This window comes from Oryzias latipes, chromosome 6, assembly GCF_053564925.1.
Source record: "Oryzias latipes strain Hd-rR chromosome 6, Olatipes_Hd-rR_3.1".
Lineage (NCBI taxonomy): Eukaryota > Metazoa > Chordata > Actinopteri > Beloniformes > Adrianichthyidae > Oryzias > Oryzias latipes.
Genome location: NC_136242.1, coordinates 3,134,172 through 3,156,380, shown reverse-complemented (window position 1 = coordinate 3,156,380; position 22,209 = coordinate 3,134,172). Strand labels below are relative to the sequence as shown.

Here is a 22,209-nt window from a genome sequence, read left to right as displayed (position 1 = left end):
TCCCCACTTCCCATGAGTCTTAGGGGCTGAAGGCGGGAATAACCCCCCCGGTCCCCACACTATTCACACAAGCATGCTCAATCGGGGGGTATTCCAGAAAGTAGGTTATGCTAGCTCCCACAGTAAGTTTGAGGCTAAGGAACTTGATAACCTCAGCTTTCGGTTCCAGAAATGGAGGTATGTTTCAGGGTATGTTAAGTTGCCATGGCAACTCATGCTCTGAACGTAACCAGGGGGGTATTCCAGGAAGCATGTTTAAACTAGCCTGACTTTGAGCCTGAACTCTGGCTGAAATCCGCCTGAACTTGCTTACTCTGGGTATGTCGGTTCCAAAAGACCGGATATGAGTTGGCGTAATTACGCTCGACTTGGTAACCCTGGGTTAACGCACGGTACATAAAGACATTCTCAATAGATCGCCGATTTCTGGAGTCACCATGGAAACGCGTGGAGAAAAAAAAAAGAAAGAGCTGTACTTAAGTGAGACGGAGTCTGAGATTTTAATGACAGCGGAAAAAAATTACAAGTCCATCAAAAAAGTAACATGTCTGAAAAATAATTTAAATAATTTAGTTAAATTAATTCAAACTCAATAATTGTTTATACAACTCAAATTGACGTATTTATCTAACTAAATGTCACATTACTCCATTAATCTTTTTTCCATCTTAATTACTTATATTTCTTGAACTTTCATATGTCTAAGTTTGAGCCGGCAGATATGCTCATTTTTATAACAATAAAAAGAACGGAAAAAAATGCACAGAGTGCAAAAATTCTTTAAAGAATATTCCATCACTATCATAACATGTTATGGTGGTAGGGGTGCTATATAAACTCATCATCCTCTACTTTACTCTCACTCATGGTGCAGAGACGTAAGCATAGTAGGACAAAATAGCTCGGCAAAACACGGTGAAACACAGTAAAACAGCTATACAACTAAACATATTTTGTAAAAAAAACCACACTTAAACCCAAATCCGTCCAGACAGGCAAAGGGAATGATATCCCAGAATCCTTTGCGGTGCCGATCTAACGGCAGCACCAAAGTTACACCTACTTAATTGAATTAATTTGAACGAAAGGAAAATAATTGTCTGAAAACTACGTGTTATTTTTAAGGTGACCTAACAAAAAAAAATGATTTATCTTAACTGAAGCAAATAATTACGTTAGATCAAAGTAAAAAAGTTTATCTTTCCAACATCCATATGTGGTCCTATCACCCTCTCATGGTGGAAAAAGTATTATCTGAGCTTTTTCATCCACTAAGTCATCTTTAAATGGACACACCATGCTGCTTCACCTCTCTGTAAACAAACTAAGCTTCAACTAAACCTGCTCCAGACCAGGTTATGTTCAGAGCATGAGTTGCCATGGTAACTTGACCTACCCTGAAACATACCTCCATTTCTGGAACCAAATGCTGAGGTTATCAACTTCCTTAGCCTCAAACTTATCGTGGGAGCTAGCATAACCTGCTTTCTGGAATACCCCCCTGGTCTGGAGCAGGTTTAGTTGAAGGTTAGTTTGTTTTCAGAGAGGTGAAGCAGCATGGCGTGTCCATTTGAAGATGATTTAGTGGATGAAGAAGCTCAGATATTACTTTTTCCACCATGAGAGGGTGATAAGACCACATATGGATGTTGGAAAGATAAACTTTTTACTTTGATCTATCTTAATTATTTGCTTCAGTTAGGATAAATCATTTTTTTTGTTAAGTCAGCTTAAAAATAACACGTCGTTTTCAGACAATTACTTTCCTTTCATTCAAATTAATTCAATTAAGTAGGTGTAACTTTGGTGCTGCTGTTAGAACGGCACCACAAGGAATTGTGGGATACCATTCCCTTTGCCTGTCTGGACGGATTTGGGTTAAAGTGTGGGTTTTTGACCAAATGTGTTTAGTTGTTTAGCTGTTTTACTGTGTTTTGCCGTGTTATTTTGTCCTACTATGCTAAAGCCTCTGCACCATGAGTGAGACGGAGGGAGAGGATTATGACTTGGCTATAATGACTTGGCTATTATAGCCAACCACTTTTGCTGATGATGCAGCCGAGTTACTGTTTTGATGGGCGTATGAACTTCATATGTTGTCATTAAACTCTCAGACTCCGTCTCACTAAAGTAAAGCATACTCTTTTTTTCTCCACACGTTTCCATGGTGACTCCGGAAATCAGCGATCCATTGAGAATGTCTTTATGTACTTGCTGTGCACGTGCATTAACCCAGGGTTACCAAGTCGAGTGTAATTACGCTAACTCATATCCGGTCTTTTGGAACCAACATACCCAGAGTAAACAAGTTCAGGCGGATTTCAGCCAGAGTTCAGGATTAAAGTCAGGCTAGTTTAAACATGCTTCCTGGAATACCCCCCAGGACAAGTTAAAATAAATAAATAACTAAAATAATTTTGAAAAAAAAGTATTCCCTCTGATGCTATCTGTGGTCAGAGTTCTCTGATGGACATTATAGTCTTGCTATGTTGAACAAAAGCCGCCACAGACTAGCAACAGGAAACCTTTAACAATATAAACATACCACTGCTCTCCAAACCGCTGCTACGTTTGAGCCAGAGCCACCATTCACTCGAGTAATCTGCTGTGTAAATGTGTAGCTTGGCTCTGTCTGCCTGCTGTCTGGGTTCCCTGCACTTGGACAAAAGCAACAGACACCTTGCCCAATGACAAAGGGTTCTGGTTCTAATTGGAGCAGACAAGGTTTGCTGATGGAGGCTTTTTGAGCAATTGAACGTGGTCAATACCTCTTAGAAAGATTAATGAAACATAAGGGAGAGGCAGCTTGACTCCAACATCAGATCTGAGCTGTGTTTGCACATCAACTTGAGGACTGAAGCTGTGCTTTGGTCCGGAAAGGCCTTTATTCTTAAAGTATGTCCACACTAAACCTTTGATGGCTCCAAATGTGTAGTTACTGCGCCACAAAAATGGAGTGGCCATGATTGTTAGGGGCTTTTGCTTCAGGCCTTTAAAGGCCTTTAAGTATAGCTTTTGTTCAAACATCACAAAAACAGAGAAAGTGCTTTGTAATTCTTGGAAACAACACAAACCACTCTGAGAAAAGAAGGTTTATTTCCTGTTAGAAAGAATCAGGGGTTTTGTGCATGAAAACCTGCGTAGGACTCTGGAATCTCTTCAGGAGTGCAAGAGCAGAGCAGAGCTCCCACTGCAGGGACGGAACACGTCTTTGCCATCAGAAATTATGTACTTGTATTGTTAGCAGACAATCACAATCTGTGTTCCTCTAGTCCTGTGATTCACTTACAAAATGTCAGGATCTTTTGGCCTGTCAAGAAGGTTGAAGAAAAAATACCCACTCAATTCAGTGACAAATTTCCTCTCTTTAATACAGCACAATATCTTATTGTGCAAAAAGTAGGCAACTGCTTTAGCTTTATAGTTTACAATTACAGTCAGTGTTGATATTCAGAGTTTTCAGAAAATGTAAATAAATAAGACTATGTTTAGTTCATTATAAGCAGGACTTTGTTAGGATCTCAATGTTTTTTAATGTGTAACAAATAGACTATATGTAAAAATCAAAGGTTAATAACTATAATAATAATAATATATATAATATATTATATATATATATATATATATATATATATATATATATATATATATATATATATATATATATATAATAACTATGTGGGTTTAGGAGTTTATAGTCCCGCTCCAATCATCTTTTGATCTATTGCGAAAGTGTTCTGAGTGGTCTTTTAATTATGATTATGCCATTTTTAGCCAAAATCCCCAGGAAATAGTTTGTTCATAGTTCAGGAGTTCATCAGAAATCCGACTGAGTTGTTGGACCGATGACTTGGTGTAAGAGCATTGACAGTAAATGAGAACTGGCCTGAACCCCCCGTAGTTCCCTGGATTTTAAAAGCAATTTGGACGCCATGCACACTATTTTTTTATTTTCTAACAGCGAATATGACGTCATCGATTTCACAAGTTAAAAGCTAATTAATATGAGCGTTTTGAGACAATTTTTTATGAATCCACAGAGTTCTGAAGATAAAAACGTTGATGGTTAATGAAAAAAATACATTTAAATACACATTTTTCGCAAAAATTGTTCAAATGCAATGCCTTGTGGTTTATTTGTTCACGAGTGAATGAATCAGAATGGAACAGAGCAGGAGCTTGTGGCCTACGTCACAACTACAAACTTTTTTTCTGTGGTATTTTTTCACCTGCTTCTGATTCACAATGATTGGAATAAAGAAATACACAGAAATGCAATTTTAAGCTTAATTTCCTTTATACATGTCCTTCATCATGAGAAAAATGCCACAAGATGTTAAAAAATACTAACATTTTCATAGGAGTGCCATGTCTTTAAAGTCGATAAAAATAAAGTGAGTAAAGATAAATATTGCTATTTCTTAAACTATCCTTAGAACGCATTTATGCTTTTAAGGCAAATATGCTAATGTTTCTATGCTGATGTCTATGACGCGGGGGGGGGGGGGGGGGCTTAATTTGTTAAAACCCCTATTTAAAGAATTAAGATTAAGACATTTTTCAGGGTAATAAATAAATATCTTGAATAAAGGCTCACTTCAGTAAAACAAACAAAAAGCCTGTCAAATTACACGTTAATATAATACGACTTTTCAAATGACTAATTTGTGTCGCCGTTTCCGATTTTCGCATGGTTTGTCCTTCGCGAAACGCCGTAGAGCTGTTTCCATGGTGACGAGTCACTACAGACGCGCAAAGACGTCCTTTGACTTCTGCAGGAATAGAAGTGAACTACAGAATACAGAGTAAACTAGTTGCGGTTCGTTTTTTTCTTCTTTTTATCATTTATTTGATTTTAAACTTTAAGCTTTGAGAATTTACCAGAACGTGTGAGAAATATGACGTCGGACAGAGAAAAGCGTGAAAACAGCGTCATCACCTCTGAACTGGATGAACAAGAACAAGACGGGCTGGAAATTCCCCCCCATCAAGAAGCGGTCAGTGTGAAAGTAAGCAGAACATTTAAGCTACACATTAGCCTTTTTACATAGCATGTTTCTGTTCTGGAGCTTTGTGTAGATCAGCCATATTTATGTCAAGTGTGGTGTTATTATTATTATTATTATTATTATTATTATTATTATTATTATTATTATTATTATTATTATTATTATTATTATTATTATTATTATTAATGAAAATAAAGTTTGCGTGATCAAAATTACTTGTTTTATTAAATAGTGGTCTGTGACAAAAAATGTGTACCAATTTTTTTATGTCTTTAGCTTAATTTGACCATTTATTACACCACCTGAAGTTAGCAGAACAGCGTGTGGGACATATACCAAAATCGCATACATCCAAAGACAAAAGAATTACATAAACCGAAGGAATCACAATTTAAGAAGCAAATGAATTGACTGATATGTCTTTGGTCACTTTTGATAAGAAGTCAGAGTTTAGTTATTCAGCTCCATTTTGTTCCTGACTGAGTGATAATCATGAGGACACCAAAGGCACTTTATAGTGATAATGACCCATTATTATTATCATGATGATGTTTTATTATAGTCTTTTTTTTTTTTTAACTTGTCCTGTCCAACAGCTGGGCAGACAGATGAGAGCTGAAGGCCTCTTGTTTTGGACATATTTTACTTTAACAATAGGTGTTATTAATCTTCTGACAAACCAGAGGTATGTCTGAATAAACCCCTTTTGTAATTGAGGCCAAACTTTATTAATTTCAACCATGTTTGAAAATCTTTGGTGTTGGACCGGACGGAAAAGGAAAGGAGGGAAGAAGAGAGAGGGATGTTATAGAGGGGGGGTAGGAGGGTGATAATAGAAGGGGGGGGGGGGGGGGATAAGACTATGAAGCAGCATAAAGCAGCAAGTTTACTGGTTGTTTATCAGTACGGTCAGGTTCAAATGTAGTACAAAAAGGGCGGGGCCTGTCCACACACACACTGAAATGTTATCAACACACCTGCTGGCTGCAAAAATGTCCACATGTCAACATGTACACAAAACCGATAGTGTTCACACATGCATACTTATGCCTTTGAACCAACTAGTGTGAAATATTTCATTGAATCACACAAACTATTAGTGTAAAGGTGAGCTAACACCTGTGCTCAGGTGAGTGTTTATGTTCTTCTTAAATGGATGGTGGAATGTGAAAAGAAGGAGGGAGAGCGGCCAGCCATCCCCACACCCAGACCCCCGCCGCAGCAGCAGCGGCCTTCCGGAACCCCCCAATGCCACATGGCAGCAGGCAGAGAACAACCTCCCCCCCGGGCGGCCGCGCCGGGAGGGCCCAATGCAGGGCCCCACCCGAGAAGGGTGCCCTCAGCCCCAGACGAGCACCCCATCACCACCCAGGAGTTCTGGGCATCCCCCTGCCCCAACCCCAGTTACGAGCCAGGACCCCCAAGGGAGACCCGCTCCGCACTACAGGCAGCCACCCACCCGGCCCACGGTTGGTCCAGGAAAGATAAAGGCAGGGGCCAGCCGCCCCCGCCCAGGAGGGGAGCACCCCGGTGAAAAGGGGGGCCCACAAGGGGTGTTGTAAACATGGCCCGACCAGACTCGGCCACAGTTGGAAATTTGGTGGGCCCCAACGCTCAGGGGCAAGGACCAGAACCCATCCCCCAGGGACACGAACACCCCCGGCTCAGGTGTAATGTGAACCCCCTCCCTGCGCGGAGAGAGCACCGCCGGGCCCAGGAAACCAGCACCCAGGGGACACGGCAGCCGTTGCCAAGGGCCCCGTACCCCCCACCAGGGATGGGGTGGGGGACAGATGGTCCTAGGTCCCACCTTCCTTGCAAAATGTGTGTGCGTGTGTGTGTGTTTGTGAGGGTGTGTGTGTGCATGTGTGTGTTTGTTTATGTTTGAATGGAGGAGGAGTAAAGGGTGTGTGTGCTAAGGGGGTGCAGTTAAAATTGGCGGGTAGGGCACTGAGGGGACATCTCCTGATTACTCACAGTGATGTCCCCTCCCCCTCCCCACCAAGGGGCCCTAAATGTCTAAAGTCTTAATGAAATCATTCTGTGTGCAAACACTAGGAGTAGAGGAGAAACTGCTTTTGTCAGACTTGATGGAGATCTTTGCTGTTTGTGATGAAACTAAAGGAGTGTCTGCCTACAGGACCAGGATCCTTTGCCGTCATCTTTGCTCAGATACTTTGAGGCTTCAAGAAGTAGAGCTGCAGCCTGTGAGAAACTCCTCCTGGAAGACCTCGATGGTATGTGGTCTGATCAGAGGAAACACCAGACACCACAGAGTTATATTTATGAATGCACTGGAGCTGGTTTAGCTCAAGTCGGCGAAACAAAAACAAACAAAAGAAAATCCATCTCTATAGATAGATTCATCAGATTTGAGACAATTTGTCATAAATTGATTAGAAAATTGAAAAACTAAAAAGAATATATTAAAAAAACACAAGTATACACAATATACCTGTATACAAACACACACCTCTCTCTCTCTCTCTCGATATACATCCTCCAACACATGTGAATGATTCCATTATAATTACTCATCATAAATAGACATATTTGCATGTCCACATACAGTACATGATGCCTTCAATTCATTACATATATATTTGTCTCATATACTTTGATTTATTGCTTGAAAAGGGATGGGAGAAAGTGAACGTTATTGATCCCACCCCCACTATGTTTGACTTTTCTCTGTACATATAATTCCGTTCTTAACTTACAGTTTATTTATACTTTACCAGTCAAAGTGCAGATCATTTCATACATCTCTAAGCATTAATAAAACGTAATAACAAAGATGAAGTTCTGGTCACCGGCGGAACCATCCCCAGTGTTCTAAATGCACTACATCTCCCAGCAACCGATGCTACATACCTGACTCTCATCACTCACAGTCTACTTAAGCACTGTACTGAGCCTCACTCGGTGCAAAGTATTGTTTGTGCCTCTCTGCCTGCATTACTGAGCGTTATATCCAGACCCGATCTTCTGATCTCCTCCCTCTGTTTTGTCTCTGTTTGCCTGCCACTTCCCCCAACTCTCATCTGGATCCCGACACTCCTGCTTCTTCTCTGAAGCTCTCATGTTCCTCATTGACCTCTGCCTGCCTGGCCCTGATTTAGCTTTGTAGACCTTTAGCTGAGCAAATAAAACCTGCTACATTTGGATCCAGCCATCTGGCTATTCTTGTGAAGAAAACAACATTATTCCAGGACTCGTTATTACGCTTCACACATCAGAGTGCTTATTGATTATGATCAAAAGTTGATCATGAATCAAAGTTGACAGATTATTGTCAAAATCCATGTCAGACATGATTCCATCACCATCTATTGATCTGCATCTCTGCTCTCATCATAATCGTGTGATAAAACCACCTGCTGAGCTTATACTAGAACTATGAACACGGGAACATGCACATATAAGATCAAATCTGTAAAATGGAAAATTACTTTCTGATACTGGGTTAGAGTGGAATGTGTCGGGAAAACTGATAGTTAATTGCTACACAGGGAACATCGCCTATTACCATGTTTTTCTCCATATTCCAGACAAAGTTTAACACTTTGATTGTTGTGAAAAATAGTTATTTCTTTTATTTATTTATTCTTAAACAAGCAATTTCATTTTTATTAGGTAGATCCCTAAATTTAAATTCCGAAACACATTTGTTTTCCAGAGAAAAAAAGAATTCCAAATAGTGACCACAGGATGTCACTGTTTTTGTATATTTACAGAAGAAAAAGACTGAAAAAAGATTTTTATTTTTAAAAGCCACAAACTATGAAGCTGCTGATACTGTTTTTTGAATTTTACATCTCCAGATCATGAGTTGGTGCATCAAAGTATCACTTAATATACACTATTTTACCAAAAGTATTGGCTCACCCATCCTAATGATCAGAATCAGGTGTCCTAATTACTTAATCTGGCCTCAGGTGTATAAAATCAAACACTCATAAAGGCAGACTGTTTTCACAAACAGTTGTGAAAGAATGGGCTGCTCTCAGGAGCTCAGTGAATTCCAGCATGGAACTGTCATTGGACGCCACCTGTGCAACAAATCCAGTCTGGGAATTTCCTCACTCCTAAATATTCCACGGTCAGCTCTATCAGAACAAAATGGAAGAGTTTTGGAACAAAAGCAACTCAGCCACAAAGTTGTACACTGACGGAGAAGGGTCGGCGGATGCTGAAGCGCACAGTGCTAAGAGGTTGCCGACTTTCTGCACAGTCAATGGCTACAGAGCTCCAAACTTCATGTGAGCTACAGATGCAGAGAGCTTCATGGAATGGGCTTCCATGGCTGAGCAGCTGCATCAGAGCCACACATCACCAATGTAGGGGTGTAAGCACGCCGCCACTGGACTCTAGACCAGTGGAGACGCCTTCTCTGGAGAAATGAATCACACTTTTCCATCTGGCAATCTGATGGAAGAGTCTGGCTTTGGAGGTTTCCAGGACAACGGTACATTTGGGACTGCAGAGTGTGACATTTGGTGGAGGAAGAATTATGGCGCGGTGCTGGTTTTTCAGGACTTGGACTTGGCCTCTTAGTTCCAGTGAAAGGAATTCTGAATGCTCCAGGATACCAAAGCATTTTGGACAATTCCATGCCCCCAACCTCTGGGAACAGTTTGAAGTGGGCCCCTCCTCTTCCAGCATGACTGTGCACTAGGGCTGCACGATATGAGGAAAACTCGCGATCTTTGAGATTAATATTGCGATAATGGTATAATTTGCAGTATATAAACAAATAACAAAATAACCAAAAACATCATTCCCATTTCATTGCAACGGTTTAAAAATTATACTCCAAATGACCATCGTTGACATAGGAGACAAACATCTAACATAACAGGCCTCCATCCGATTGGTCAACAACGTGAAGGCGTCCATCCGATTGGTCAAAACATAAAGTTATTTATTTCATTCGTTAAATGCTTCAAGCTGCCATAAGGTTGTATTAAAACATTTAAGGTTTACGATTTATTGCGATTTCACTGTCTTTTGCGATATGCACATTGCTGAGCTGGATATTGCAATAACAATAAATTTGCGGTATATTGTGCAGGCCTACTGTGCACCATAACACAAAGCAAGGTCCATAAAGACATGGATGACAGTCTGGTGTGATGAACTGGACTGACCTCCACAGAGTCCTGACCTGAGCCCCATAGAACAGTGGACGCACATTATATTGAACTCAATGGTTTAGGAACAGAATGGCACTTCAGTACATGTTTGAGTCAAGGCAGGTGAGCCAATACTTTTGGTAATATAATGTATTTGAAGGAAGTTCAATGTTTAGTTGTTTTGTCTTGGTTGGAACATAAGATGAGAGTTTATGAAAGGACTCGTATTCATTTAAATAAAAACAGTTTTTCCCCTGAGATTGTTGTCCTGCTTCTTGTTTGAACGCTAAGAAAGTTTTGATTTTCTGTTGCTGTCTAAGATGAGAACATGGAGAACCAGAATGGCTTTTTATCAGAAAGCAGTAAAAATGAGAAGAAGCAAGAGAAGAGATACGATGAGGACATGGAGATCTGTGATCTGTGGCAGCAACGAGAGGAAGACTTCCAAAGGGAACTGAGGAAGATCATAGAGGCAGAGAAGGTAAACCTCTTCAGGTTGATTCATTCATTGATTTCAAGGTATTTTAGCTATAAAAACAAAGGACAAATACACTAAATACAAAGATATTTTCAATCTATTTAAGATATCAATGCCTAGGGCATCCATTATCAGAAATGAATGGTTGACGCAGAGACGTGTGCCGCCTCAGGGCATCATCTCACTTATGCCATCATCACTTACGAAAGAAAGAAATGTTAAAACAATTAATAGTACTTTCATCTTGTCAAATCATTTTTCACAAAAAACAGACCATTTGATACGCGGGCCAATGCGTTGTCGCGGTAACGGCTACCGGGCCTGCACCGACCTCACTGATGCTAAACGGCATGTAAAGTAATTCAAAGCATCCTTTTAAAGGGAAAGTTCACATCTTACCGCTTGTTTTTGTGCAGATGATGAAGCTAAAGTTTGTTTCAACGAAACGAAGTCCAGAAGTATTTTCCTGGATGGCTTTTATGAAAGATACATCCACCATTAACTCTGATCATCAAAACAGACAACCTATTTCTTCCATTAATTAATAATAAAATAATATATGATATATTTACTCTGCATCAAGCAATAGGGTTATCAAGGTCCTGTAGCATAGTGATGGACGGAGATCTTTTCCACTGTTTTTTCTGTTGTGATAAACAGGAACATCTATGCAGTTTCTGTTGTTCCCGTTACCATGGCGTATAATATAGCACATTCAGGGAATGTGACCGGAGCGTCTCCTTTAGGGGTCCATTATTACTTTTTAATAGAACCCCTGCAGCCAATAAGAATCGAGATTTACCCGGACCATGGTGTAATAAAGAATAATAACTTATAGAAAATATTTTGACTATGTCCAACACAGGAAATTAAGACCATCAAATGTCTGAGCTGAGCAAACAGGTTTCTTCTGTCCACACGCCAAATCAAATAATTTTCTCCACCTGTAAAATATTTCCAATGGTCTGTCTAAAAGAATTTTGAATTTTCCCCTTTTCTTTTTTGCATCCAGGTGCATCAGATGGAACTTGAACTGTCTCTGAAAAGAGCTCATGATGTGTTTGAAGAGGAGCTGCATCTTCAGCAGGTTGGCCTGAGTTTCTCAGCATCGTCAGCTGAAACAAGAAAGTTACACTAAAAAGCTGAAATCAGAGCCTGTGGACAAAGTGTGGCACTTTAAAAAGATTTTTTTCTAATAAGTTAGAACAGGGGGCGGCAACCTTTGTTGTTAGAAGAACCATTTGAACCTAGTTTCTCACTGACCAGCGAGAGGCACAGAAGCCTCACTTCAGTGTAGAAAAACCCTTTCTTTATGTCTTTATAGTAGTTAAGGCATTTATTTCTATAATGTAGTTTTGAAATATTTAGATGATTACCGTATTATATTTTTCTGTATATACTTTTTATTTTATTTTTATTTTATTTTAGATAGCAGTACATTCAAGTTCCTTTCAAAATAAAATACACCATGTGTCAAATAATATCCTCCTGCTGCAGAAGATTCACATGAATTGAAAATGTTAAGTCAAAGATGGCATTTTCTATCATCATAACTTTGCTACTCCTTTATCCTTTTTCCTCTTTTTCTATTCATGACAGTATAGGTGCAAAATCCATTAAAAACCCTATACATGTAAATCCATGTATATATTTTAAGAACTGTGTCTATGAACAGCAATGGAGACTGTTATGCAGCAGAAGATCATATAATAATGATAAGCTCTGACAGATTAATTACTATTTTTGGTCAGTTATTTCACATAATGGACTTTATGAATTTATAACTACTTGTGGATATTACTGTCAAGTGGTACTAAAAAAAATATTTTTACTAATATTAGACCACCTCAGGTAAAAAATCTGAAGATAAATGACAAAACTTAAATGATCTGTTATTCTTTCAAAACTTTAGAATCTTTTAAAGCCAAGTAGCCACAGCAGAGGGAGAAAATAGCCACATGTGGCTCCAGAGCCGAAAGGACCCCTGATTTAGGCCAATGACAATAATTATGAATTTGCACTGATCACACTCTTTTCTTTGATTTAACCTTCAAAAAAATCACATTTTTAAGGAAAAGACAGAAGATGTTTGCCAGTAACTCCAGCATCTTCTAATTCAGGAGCACTTTGGTGAGCTACAAAAACGAGTCGAGCACGAACGACGGATGATTGAGGAGCAGCTGAAGATCAGAAAAGAGGAAGATGAGGAGGAGAAGAAGAACAATGAGGAGAAAAAGCAAAAAGAAGTGATCAAAGGAAAAAGGCAAGAATTTGAAGAGGGAGAGTGGAAGAAACGTGTGGAGATGCAACTGCAAGAGGAAGGGGGGAAGAAAGAGACGAATGAGAAGTGGAGAGAAGACGAAGATGTGGTGAAGAAACAAAGGGAAAATGGAAAAAAAACGACGGAAGATGAAGTAAAGACAGAAGAAGAGAATAGAGAGCAACAAACACAATCAGTGCAAAAGAAAATGAGAGAACAGGCAGAAGAGGAGGAGAGAAAAAAGAAAGCAGAAAGACAGAAGGAAAGAGTGACAAACAAGAAAAGAGCTGAAAAAGAATCTAAAGAGGAAGATGAAGGGAAACTGCTGGATGTTAAAGCGGAGGAAAGACAAAACAAAACAGAACTTGGCTTTACAGACAAACTAAAAAGTGGAGAAGAGAAGGAAAGGGGAAAAAGGGGTGATGATGGTAAGAGGGAAAAGCCCTGGAGGACAGTGAGAGATGAAGAAGAAACGGAAAAAGACATTTCCGAAGAGGTGGAGACAGACCTGAAGAGAAGTGTTCAAGCAAAGAGGAAGGAAACTGCAGAAAGAGAGGAGAAGCTCTGTGAAAGTGAAGAGAAGCAAGAGGATGAGAGGAGTGAAACTATGCAAGAAAAGCAGGGGAAACAAAGGGACAAAAAGATGATCCTCCAGGAAAACAAGGAACCAAAAAACACAGAGGATATGAGATTCCAGCAAGAAAACAATGATGATGATGATGATGCTGAGAATATGTTGAAAGAAATCACACCTCAAGACAAAAAATCCAAACATGTGGATGCAGACAGGCACGAGAATGAAAAGCTGGAAGAAGAAATACTTCAAAAGGAGGGAGATGGGGTGAACAGGACGAATGGAGGCAGAGATGGAAAAGAAGATGCCAAGAACAAAGTGATGACGGTGATGATGATCACTGAGGCTGAACTACAGCCAGAAAAGGAAAGAAAGAAAAGCCCAGACCCTACAAACAACATCATGTCTGGTTCTTCCACCACCAGCCTCATTAGACCTCAAACTGGACAGCAGTGGCTTCCAGAGAGCGTCAGCTCTGAAGAATCCACTCCTACTGCCACAGAGGCAGAACATCCAGCCGCAGAGGCCAGTGCCCCCTGCTGGTCTGCGCTGGCAGAGCGCACAGAGCAGAAGAGGCTGTCCTGGAGGGAAGGCTGCGTCTCCTGGTCCACCCTGTCCCTCCAGAACAGGAGCAGACCAAAAGGTTCTGTCCAGAGTCAGAGAAGGCCAAGGAGGAAGGTTGAGGCTGACAGACTGCCCCCCCTCTGCACAGACAGTCTGCTTCAGGTCGCAGGTCAGAGGTCACTGCAGGAGGTAAATATGAGCCTCAACAACCGGCTGAGTAGCTCGGTTGGTAAGGTAAGCAGCTACCATGCAGGAATCCAGGGTTCAATTCCCGGAGGGGAAGAAACAATGGTACTGGGGGCAATTGCCATATCATCACTCAGTGAGGGTCCTTAGGCAAGGCCCTTAATGCCACTGCCTCCCAAGCGCAGTTCAGTTGCAGCTCACCGCTCCCCCAGGGGATGGGTCAAATGCGGAGAAGAATTTCCCCATTGAGGGATAAATAAAGTATACGAAAAAAAAAACAAAAAAAACAAGCAGAGACTTCTCTGCAGTTATTCAGTGTTTCATTTGAACTCTTTGCTGCATTAAACTGAAAAAAAAAACAAAAACATTTTAGAATCTTTTGTGGTGTTTGTGCTTTAACAATTACAGTAAAGAAAATAAGTCTTTGATACCCTGCTGATTTTGTAAGTTTGCCCACCTAAAAAGAAAGTAGCAACCTGTCATTTGAACAGTGACAGATAGAAAATCAAGAAATATACTTTTAAATAACATATAAATGTATTTGTGTTTCATAAAGGAGAATAAGTATTCGAACCCTCTTGCTGGACAGACGTGGTAGTTTGTGGAAAAGCCCTTTTTAGCATCACAGAGGTCAGACGTTTCTTGTAGTTAAAGATCAGGTTTCTGCACACATCAGGAGGAATTCTGCTCTACTCCTCTTTGTAAATGATTTCTAAATCTTTCAGATTTGGTGGCTGTCGCTTTGCAACTCTGAGCTTCAGCTCTCTCCATAGGTTTTCCATAAGATTGAGATCCACGGACAGGCTGGACCGCTCCATGACCTCCATCTGCTTCTTCTGCAGCTGTTCCTTGGTTTACTTGGTTGCATGTTTTGGGTCATGATGCTGTTGGAAGACCCACCCACCACCCATTTCAAGCCTCCTGGTGGAGGGAAGTAGGGTCCCATTCAGGATTTGATGAGTGAGAATCCATCCACACAATCCATAATGTTTCCACCTCCATGCTTGACAGTGGGGATGGTGTTCTTTGGGTCATAGGCAGCATTTGTCTTCCTCCAAACACGACGGGTTGAGTTGATGCCAGACAGCTCCATGTTGGTCTCATCTGACCACAGCACCTTCTCCCAATCCCTCTCTAAATCCTGAAGGCAGGTCTGCACATGTGTCTTCTTAAGCAGGGGGACTTTGCCAGCACTGCAAGATGATTAACCACTGCGGTTTGAAGTATCAGCAATGGTTTTTTTGGTGATTGTGGTTCCAGCCGCCTCAAGATCATCAATTAACTCCTGCCGGGTTGTTTTAGGCCCATTTCTCACTGTTGTGGTGATCGTGGAAACCCCACTAGGTCAGACCTGGTTTGGAGCCTCGGAGGTGGTTAAATTGCACCAACAGTTGCCATGGTAACCTCCAGCTTCTTGCTGATGGTTTTGTAGTCCATTCCGGTCTTGTGCAGGTCTACAATCTTCTCCCTTTATCCCTTGTACTGTCTCAGATGACCCCCCACCCTTGCATTGACGTGTTCTCCCTACCATGACAAAGGTGGATAAAGGTGGAAAGATTTCATGTAATCCATGGACACCAGTGAAGATCACAAATCATTGAAGAAAAAAGGTTCAGAGCACTGTCTAGTGGGTCTAGATGACCCAACTCCCAATGTTAAAGTGCCTAGGATAGCACAAGGGTTACATGCTCTGAAAGCTCTTTAGTCGTTCCCGTCTTGGAGTCTGACCGATTGATTCTGTGGACAGTTGTCTTTCTACAGGTGCTTAGTTCAAACAGGTGTCTTCAGTTCAGGTGACAGGTGGATTAGGAGAGTCTAGACAGTCTGTGAACCTGAACTCTCAATGGTTACTCTGGGTTTAAATACTTATTGCCCCTCAATAAATGTATATAAATTCTTTAATGTCAATTTAGTGATTTTCTGTCTCTCACTGTTAAGATGAAGCTGCCATAAGGATGACAGAATGTTCATTTCTTTCTAGGTGGACAAACGTACAAAATCAGTGAGGGATCAAATACGTATTTTCTCTACTGTAACCTCCCCAGCTTTGGTAGTAAATGTGTCTGTTGGTCATTTTAGTGTCACATCCACTGATCAGTTAGTACACTGAGAATTCTTTCCATTTTTTACCATTTTATCCATTTATCAGATGAGCTTAAGTAAGTATTGTTTCAATGAATTTGGCAGAAGAAGCCTTATGTCAGTGTCTTACATTTTCTGCTATGAAGGATCAAAAACATTTTGCTCGAGTTTTGTTCCTGAAAAAATGATGCACTAGAATGGAAATAGGAAATGATGAGAGCAGTAGTTCTTTTTGCTCTGAAAGCTGTTTCTTTTGTGTGCTAGGTAACCATAGTGGCACTGGAGAAGCTGCCTAGCTGCAGTCTGTCCAGTCTTGTCCAGTGTTCTCAGTTGCGGTCCCTCACTCTCAGACGTTGTGGCCTCAAGTCTCTGGAGGGCATCAAGCAGCTGCAGGAGCTGAGCTACGTGGATCTGAGGGTGGTCAAACTGCAAACGCTGATGCTTTGCTTTTGCATTCTTTTTGACATTTCATTTAAAGGACTGTCACACAATCTTGACATCTTTTACCTCAGGAGAATGACATCTCCTACGTGGACTGCGCCAACATGACCAGCTTGCGAGTCCTTCGACTGAGCCACAACAAACTGACGTCCATCCACGGCTTGAACGGCGCTGAGAATTTGGACGTTCTGGAGCTCTCGTACAACTCCATCACCCGTGTCGGTGAGACTCGGATGGTTCATAACACCTCATGAATTATCAGAAGTAGATGTAAGAAAATGGAGTTTGTAGAGACAGTCTTGGAGTTTATGTGCAAAGAAATCCACCAAAGTGAGTTCCATGTTAGTCTGTGATGATCCTCTAGAGGGCAGCATTTACTTTCAAAATGAACTCCGTGACTCTTCTTTCAAGTTTTGTCATCGGTGCTTCTTTTAGCTGGTCTGGAGTCCCTGAGGAGGCTGCAAAGGCTCTTGTTGGACCACAACCACCTGATCAACACCAGAGGACTGAAGGATGTGTGCACGCTCCTCCACCTGAACTGTGCCAGCAACCACCTGGAGGCGGTGGAGGGTCTGGAGAGCAGCACTCTGCTCCACAGCCTGGACCTGAGAGCCAACAACCTCACTGATGTAAACAAAGTCAAGGAACTGAAACACAACCGCGTTACAGCTACACAAGCTTTTGCAGTTAGTCGAATATTCCACCAAATCTTGATCATTTAAAAAAAAACAACAACTGGCAGGAAAAACAAATCTATGAGCATCACATGTCTTTATGAAAAGCAGTCATTCATTGCTGGAGCCTATCCCAGCCACTTGTGGGTGATGGCAGGGCACATCCTGGACTGTTCGCCAGTCTGTCGCAGGGCCACAATCACACACATTCACTCTCACATTCACACCTAAGAGCACACCAAAGGTCCCCCATTGGTGTTCTGGTTCAGGTCCCCCAGCCAGGACTTGAACCGTAGGTTGTGAGGCAAGAGTGCTAACCACTGCGCCACCGTACAGCCCTGTTAAAAGCATGTGATACTTTTTTTCTCTTTTTTTCTTATTGCATAATGCATCCCAGTAAATATTGAATTCATTGATCTACTCCTATTCCATTTTAGATTAAAAGTGTTGCCAGCTTTTCAAATGATCTGTCATCCAAATAAGTTTTTCTGTCATTTCAACTTTCTGATGGTTCTGTCGGGTTCAAAATTTGAAAAACTTTCCTCATCTTGACCAGTCAGGATATCAAAACAGGCAATTCCTTCCTGCCTGTGAACAGAAAACTCCTTTTGTTTCCTAAGCTGACAGAATGTAGTTCTTTCATTTTCACTGTGAATCTTAAGTCTCTTTTTTAATAAAAGGCCAAATTAACCAGCAAAGAAAGACTTGTTAAAAAAACAACAAGGACGTTTTTTCCGTGGCAAAGTAGTCTTGGTTTGGGAAAACGTGTTTTAAATAGTAGATTTTTTCTTAAAATATAAGTTTTGGTTGAGACCTTTTTTCCTGTCTCACTGGCAGATTTCTATTGATTTATTTATTTTGCTTATTTAAAGAAAATAGGCCAATGGGATAAGAGTTTTTGTTTACCTTTTTCTAAGGGGCCAGTTTGGTTTATTAACAATGAAAGCAAAATACTAACATAAAAACTAAAGGTTTGCTTTATTTATTTTAAATATCAAACAGAGCTTTTTTTTTAAACCCAGAAAAAGAAGACATTTCTTTTGACATGATGGTTTTTGCCACGCAGTTGTGTGTAGAAACCCTTGAGATGAAGAGTGCAGCTTGAACAATTTCTCAGTTATTTCTTTTTTTTGTTTTTGGACTTTAATTTCTGAAAATCTGCATCATAGCCAAAAGTTCATCCTGCAAAAACAAGTCCCTTAGAAATAAGTCCAAAATTCTTTTCCCCAATTAGCAGATTTTCTTTAATATATATGCAAAAAAAAAATTCTGCACAAAAGGTAAGAAAAAATGTCTCACCAAGAATTTTTAATTTAAGAAGAAAAATTCGAATCACCAAGACATGTTTTCTCAAACTATAAACATTTTGCTATTGATACATTTTTCTTGCAAAGCAGACAATATTTTCCTGGGTTTTTTACTTTAGGGCTCTTGCTGTATAGGATATGAACTGACACACAGGTGCAGAAGAAAAACGGCGTTTTTTTTAGGTCAGGTGGGATGAGTTTGAGCCCAGCAGGGCAACAGGGAAGGACAGTGATGGATGGGGTCCGTTTGCTGCCCCTCCACCAGCAGCAGCAGCAGCAGCAGCATCGTACTCAGGATGAAGTTAGTCTAACCTCACAGAGTCACCACAGTGGAACAACTGACAGCATGTTTCTCCATCAGCCCCCCAGTCTCAACAACCAGGTCCTTCTGAGGGAGCTGCATCTGGACGACAACTGCATCTGCTCCCTCCAAGGCCTCGCCGACTGCTGGCTTCCTCTTTTGCAAAACCTCTCAGCCAGTCAGAATCGGTGATTCTATTCTTGAATTTAAAGATTCAAAAAAGGCTGACACACTTGGATTTAGGTTTTGTGTGAAAATGACTGGACATTGTGAGTCATTTTACTAGAAGCAGAATACACCACGGAGCTGATGGGTGGAACTTCTCTCTGTAAATTTCAGAATGACCCAACTGCCTTCCATGATGGATTTTATATCTCTGGAACACCTGGATCTACGTTTCAACTGTCTGTCAGGTAACATGTTTATTGAACATACACGTAAAACAAACACACAGGTACAGCGGGTTTGGATGAAATTTCTTCCACTTTTTATTTTACATAAAATATTCAGAAACTAAATTAAGTAAAATTAGATTTCTGTAGCATTTATTCCAGGTAAAAAACAAAAATAAATCTAGAAGGAGCTGCATTTCCAGAAGAAAAAACAGGGTTGAATGATATAGTGCTGAATAAAAATGAAACTTAAAGGGTAATCATTGACAAAAGAAAATTTAAAGAAAGAAATGATCAAAGTTGACCATAAATAAAGTGAAAACAGCACAATAACAAAAAGATACGTTTGTGAAAAATGCCAGAGCCGGGTATCGAACCAGTGATCTTCTGCACCTAGGATTCCCCATGGATTTCAATGGAGGCAAAAATCCTGGAATGTGTTGAGGGCGGCTGTGGCGCAGCGGTAGGGCGGTGGACCCATGATCATAGTTAATATTGCAAGTTTGATTCCCGCCTTGCACACCCATGTGTCAAAGCGTCCTTGGGCAAGACACTGAACCCCACCTTGCCTCTGGTGGCGCCAGTGTTCAGCAGCGGAGTGTGTGAATGTGTGTGTGACTGTAAAGCACTTTGGGCCTTGTAGGTTGAAAAGTGCTATATAAGTACACGCCATTTACCAAAGTTCAAGGATTTGAAGGACCAACATCATAGCTTGAAAGAGCTAAAAGAGCTGAACATTTTAATAGTTAATATAGCTGAAAAATTCTAGAAGGACTTGAGCGGCAAAAAATGGTGGAAGATTCTATAATAAAGAAATAAATAAAGAGAAACAGGAAAACAATAAGCTTTCAACCAATCACAACCAGTCATCATACACATATCACTGACTAAACAAAGTGTAAAACAATTAAAACAAAGCAAAAAACAGGAAAAAGCTCCTATTATTTTCATAATTTGCCATTTATTCTGTTTTTTTTTTTTGAATACTTGTAAAAATTTGTTTCAAAAAACCCCTAGAAAGTTTGTTAAAATTACAACTGAACATTTATGATCACATTCGGATGTTCTTTATGATTCCTGTTTATTGCAAAACTACCGATCTGAAGCCCATTGAGATGACTGTTGTAGTTATATTGGGCTACACAAATAAAACTGAAATGAATTGAACATCTTTATTTGACAAATTGCAAAAATGTTGAATGTGCCAGTTTTTCTGAGCAAACACTGCCGTGTCAGGCCAGGCGTGGACGCTGAAGGGCCGTCGCTGTGACGAGTGCCGCATGTCTTTGATCAGAGTGGATCTTTAAACTCTTTTTCTAGCTGTTCACTTGGAGCTCCTGGCCTGCAGATGGAGGTGTCTTTTTAAAGCTATCCAACTTGAGAGTATAAGCAGTCTGACCTTTGACATTTCTTCTGTAACTCTAAATATGTCTATTCATGTAATTAAAAATGTCTGCAATAATATGACTGCTAAATGATGGAGCCAAAATATAATAAAAGATCCCTAACTTTCAGAAGAAAATCAAAAGAAAGCTGGCAAAGGATTTATGCTAGAGTGACAAGCAAACATATGTTTTCTATGCAACTGGAATTGTCACTTTAAAAAGTTATAATAATTAAATAAATGAGTAATTTAACATTAAGGAGGAGTTACATTTATTTTTCAGTACATTTAGTTACATGTATACGTTATATCTGGCCCTATGAATCGAATATTACAAATTTATCTTGGATTATGCGACCAGCTGAAAGGTTTTTGTCTGCATATCTTCATCAGAGGTTCTGGATGTGTGTGAGAACCTGCAAGGATGCCCTTCCCTTTGTGAAGTCTGGCTTTCAGGGAATCCACTGCTGCAGGAGCGTGGCTGGAGGTAGGAAAAAGATGAAGGCTTGATGTTTTCCACGGCACTTCCACACATGCATGACGCACTGAAGACTGATGGACGCGGGCTGAGGCACATTTTGTACTCCAGTATCTGTTCCAAAGACATTCAAAGTAATGTGTGTCAACTCTTTTAGGAAAACCTCTCTGCCCCGAAATGCCGTGTGGCTTGATTGATGTTCAAAGCCGCACGCTGGAGAAATCCAGTATTTCCATATCTCAGATTCATCTGCTGGTCTGGGTAGTCTAAACATTCCAGGCGGACTCGGGGCTCCCAGTCCACTTCCCAGGATTACCACAGAGATCCAAGGCCCCCACTCCTTTCTAAACATCCTCACAAAGTGCTTGGACATCTCAAAATATTAATACGTTTCTACAAACGATCACATCGTCAGCTGACGAGCTGAGAAATGTAGATCATTTAAAGCCAGCAGGGATTTTTATATGAGGAACATAAAGTAAACTAGCTTTTTTGAAAGGTTGATCATTTATAATTTCCATTTTTACATCTTTTTCTCCAGAATAAAATGCTTCCTAACATCAAAAACCTCCAATCTTTCTGTGAACTTTGCTTAACCTCCTTTGTCAGGTTTGAAATGAACCCCCTGTATTTTCACACTCCTGCCTTTGGCCCTTTCATCCCAAGCCAGTCATTTTCCTGACTAAATGAAAGCACCAAGCTGAAAGAATCCCACTCCGTGTCGGCAGCCCCTGATCCAGCCGTCGTGGAGAAAGAAAACACTGCGACCCATGAATCAGGCTCTCTTTGAGGGGCTGTGTTTTGGAGGAAGTCTTCACTCAGTTAAAAATGGGCCGGAGGCTCAAACAGTCAGGAGACGTGGGATGAAGGGAAACCTTTGAGGTCAAAGTTCAAGTGTATTTATTGTTCAACTGCTGTTGAAGCTGCACACAATCTGATTTTCA

At 40.6% G+C, this 22,209-nt stretch overlaps 1 protein-coding gene across 13 annotated transcripts in view; it reads left to right on the top strand.

The window, feature by feature from the left end:
* The first annotated feature begins 4,704 nt into the window (after nt 1-4,704).
* lrriq1 (leucine-rich repeats and IQ motif containing 1) overlaps nt 4,705-22,209 on the top strand; it is a 59,932-nt gene continuing 42,427 nt past the window's right edge. For 5 of the 13 annotated variants that reach the window (XR_013656272.1, XM_078948226.1, XM_078948225.1 and 2 more), the window contains exons 1-11: nt 4,706-5,009; nt 7,150-7,246; nt 10,465-10,625; nt 11,635-11,709; nt 12,743-14,254; nt 16,553-16,705; nt 16,801-16,951; nt 17,165-17,358; nt 19,072-19,199; nt 19,351-19,424; nt 21,181-21,274. Coding sequence is in view for 10 of the 13 variants with exons in the window: in XM_078948226.1 (XP_078804352.1) it covers nt 4,899-5,009; nt 7,150-7,246; nt 10,465-10,625; nt 11,635-11,709; nt 12,743-14,254; nt 16,553-16,705; nt 16,801-16,951; nt 17,165-17,358; nt 19,072-19,199; nt 19,351-19,424; nt 21,181-21,274 (2,750 nt within the window). In the remaining 3 variants the exon portion in view is untranslated. Of the gene's footprint in view, nt 5,010-7,149; nt 7,247-10,464; nt 10,626-11,634; nt 11,710-12,742; nt 14,255-16,552; nt 16,706-16,800; nt 16,952-17,164; nt 17,359-19,071; nt 19,200-19,350; nt 19,425-21,180; nt 21,275-22,209 lie in introns of all 13 variants that reach the window. The other 8 variants (XR_013656271.1, XR_013656270.1, XM_078948223.1 and 5 more) reach the window with 5 other exon arrangements.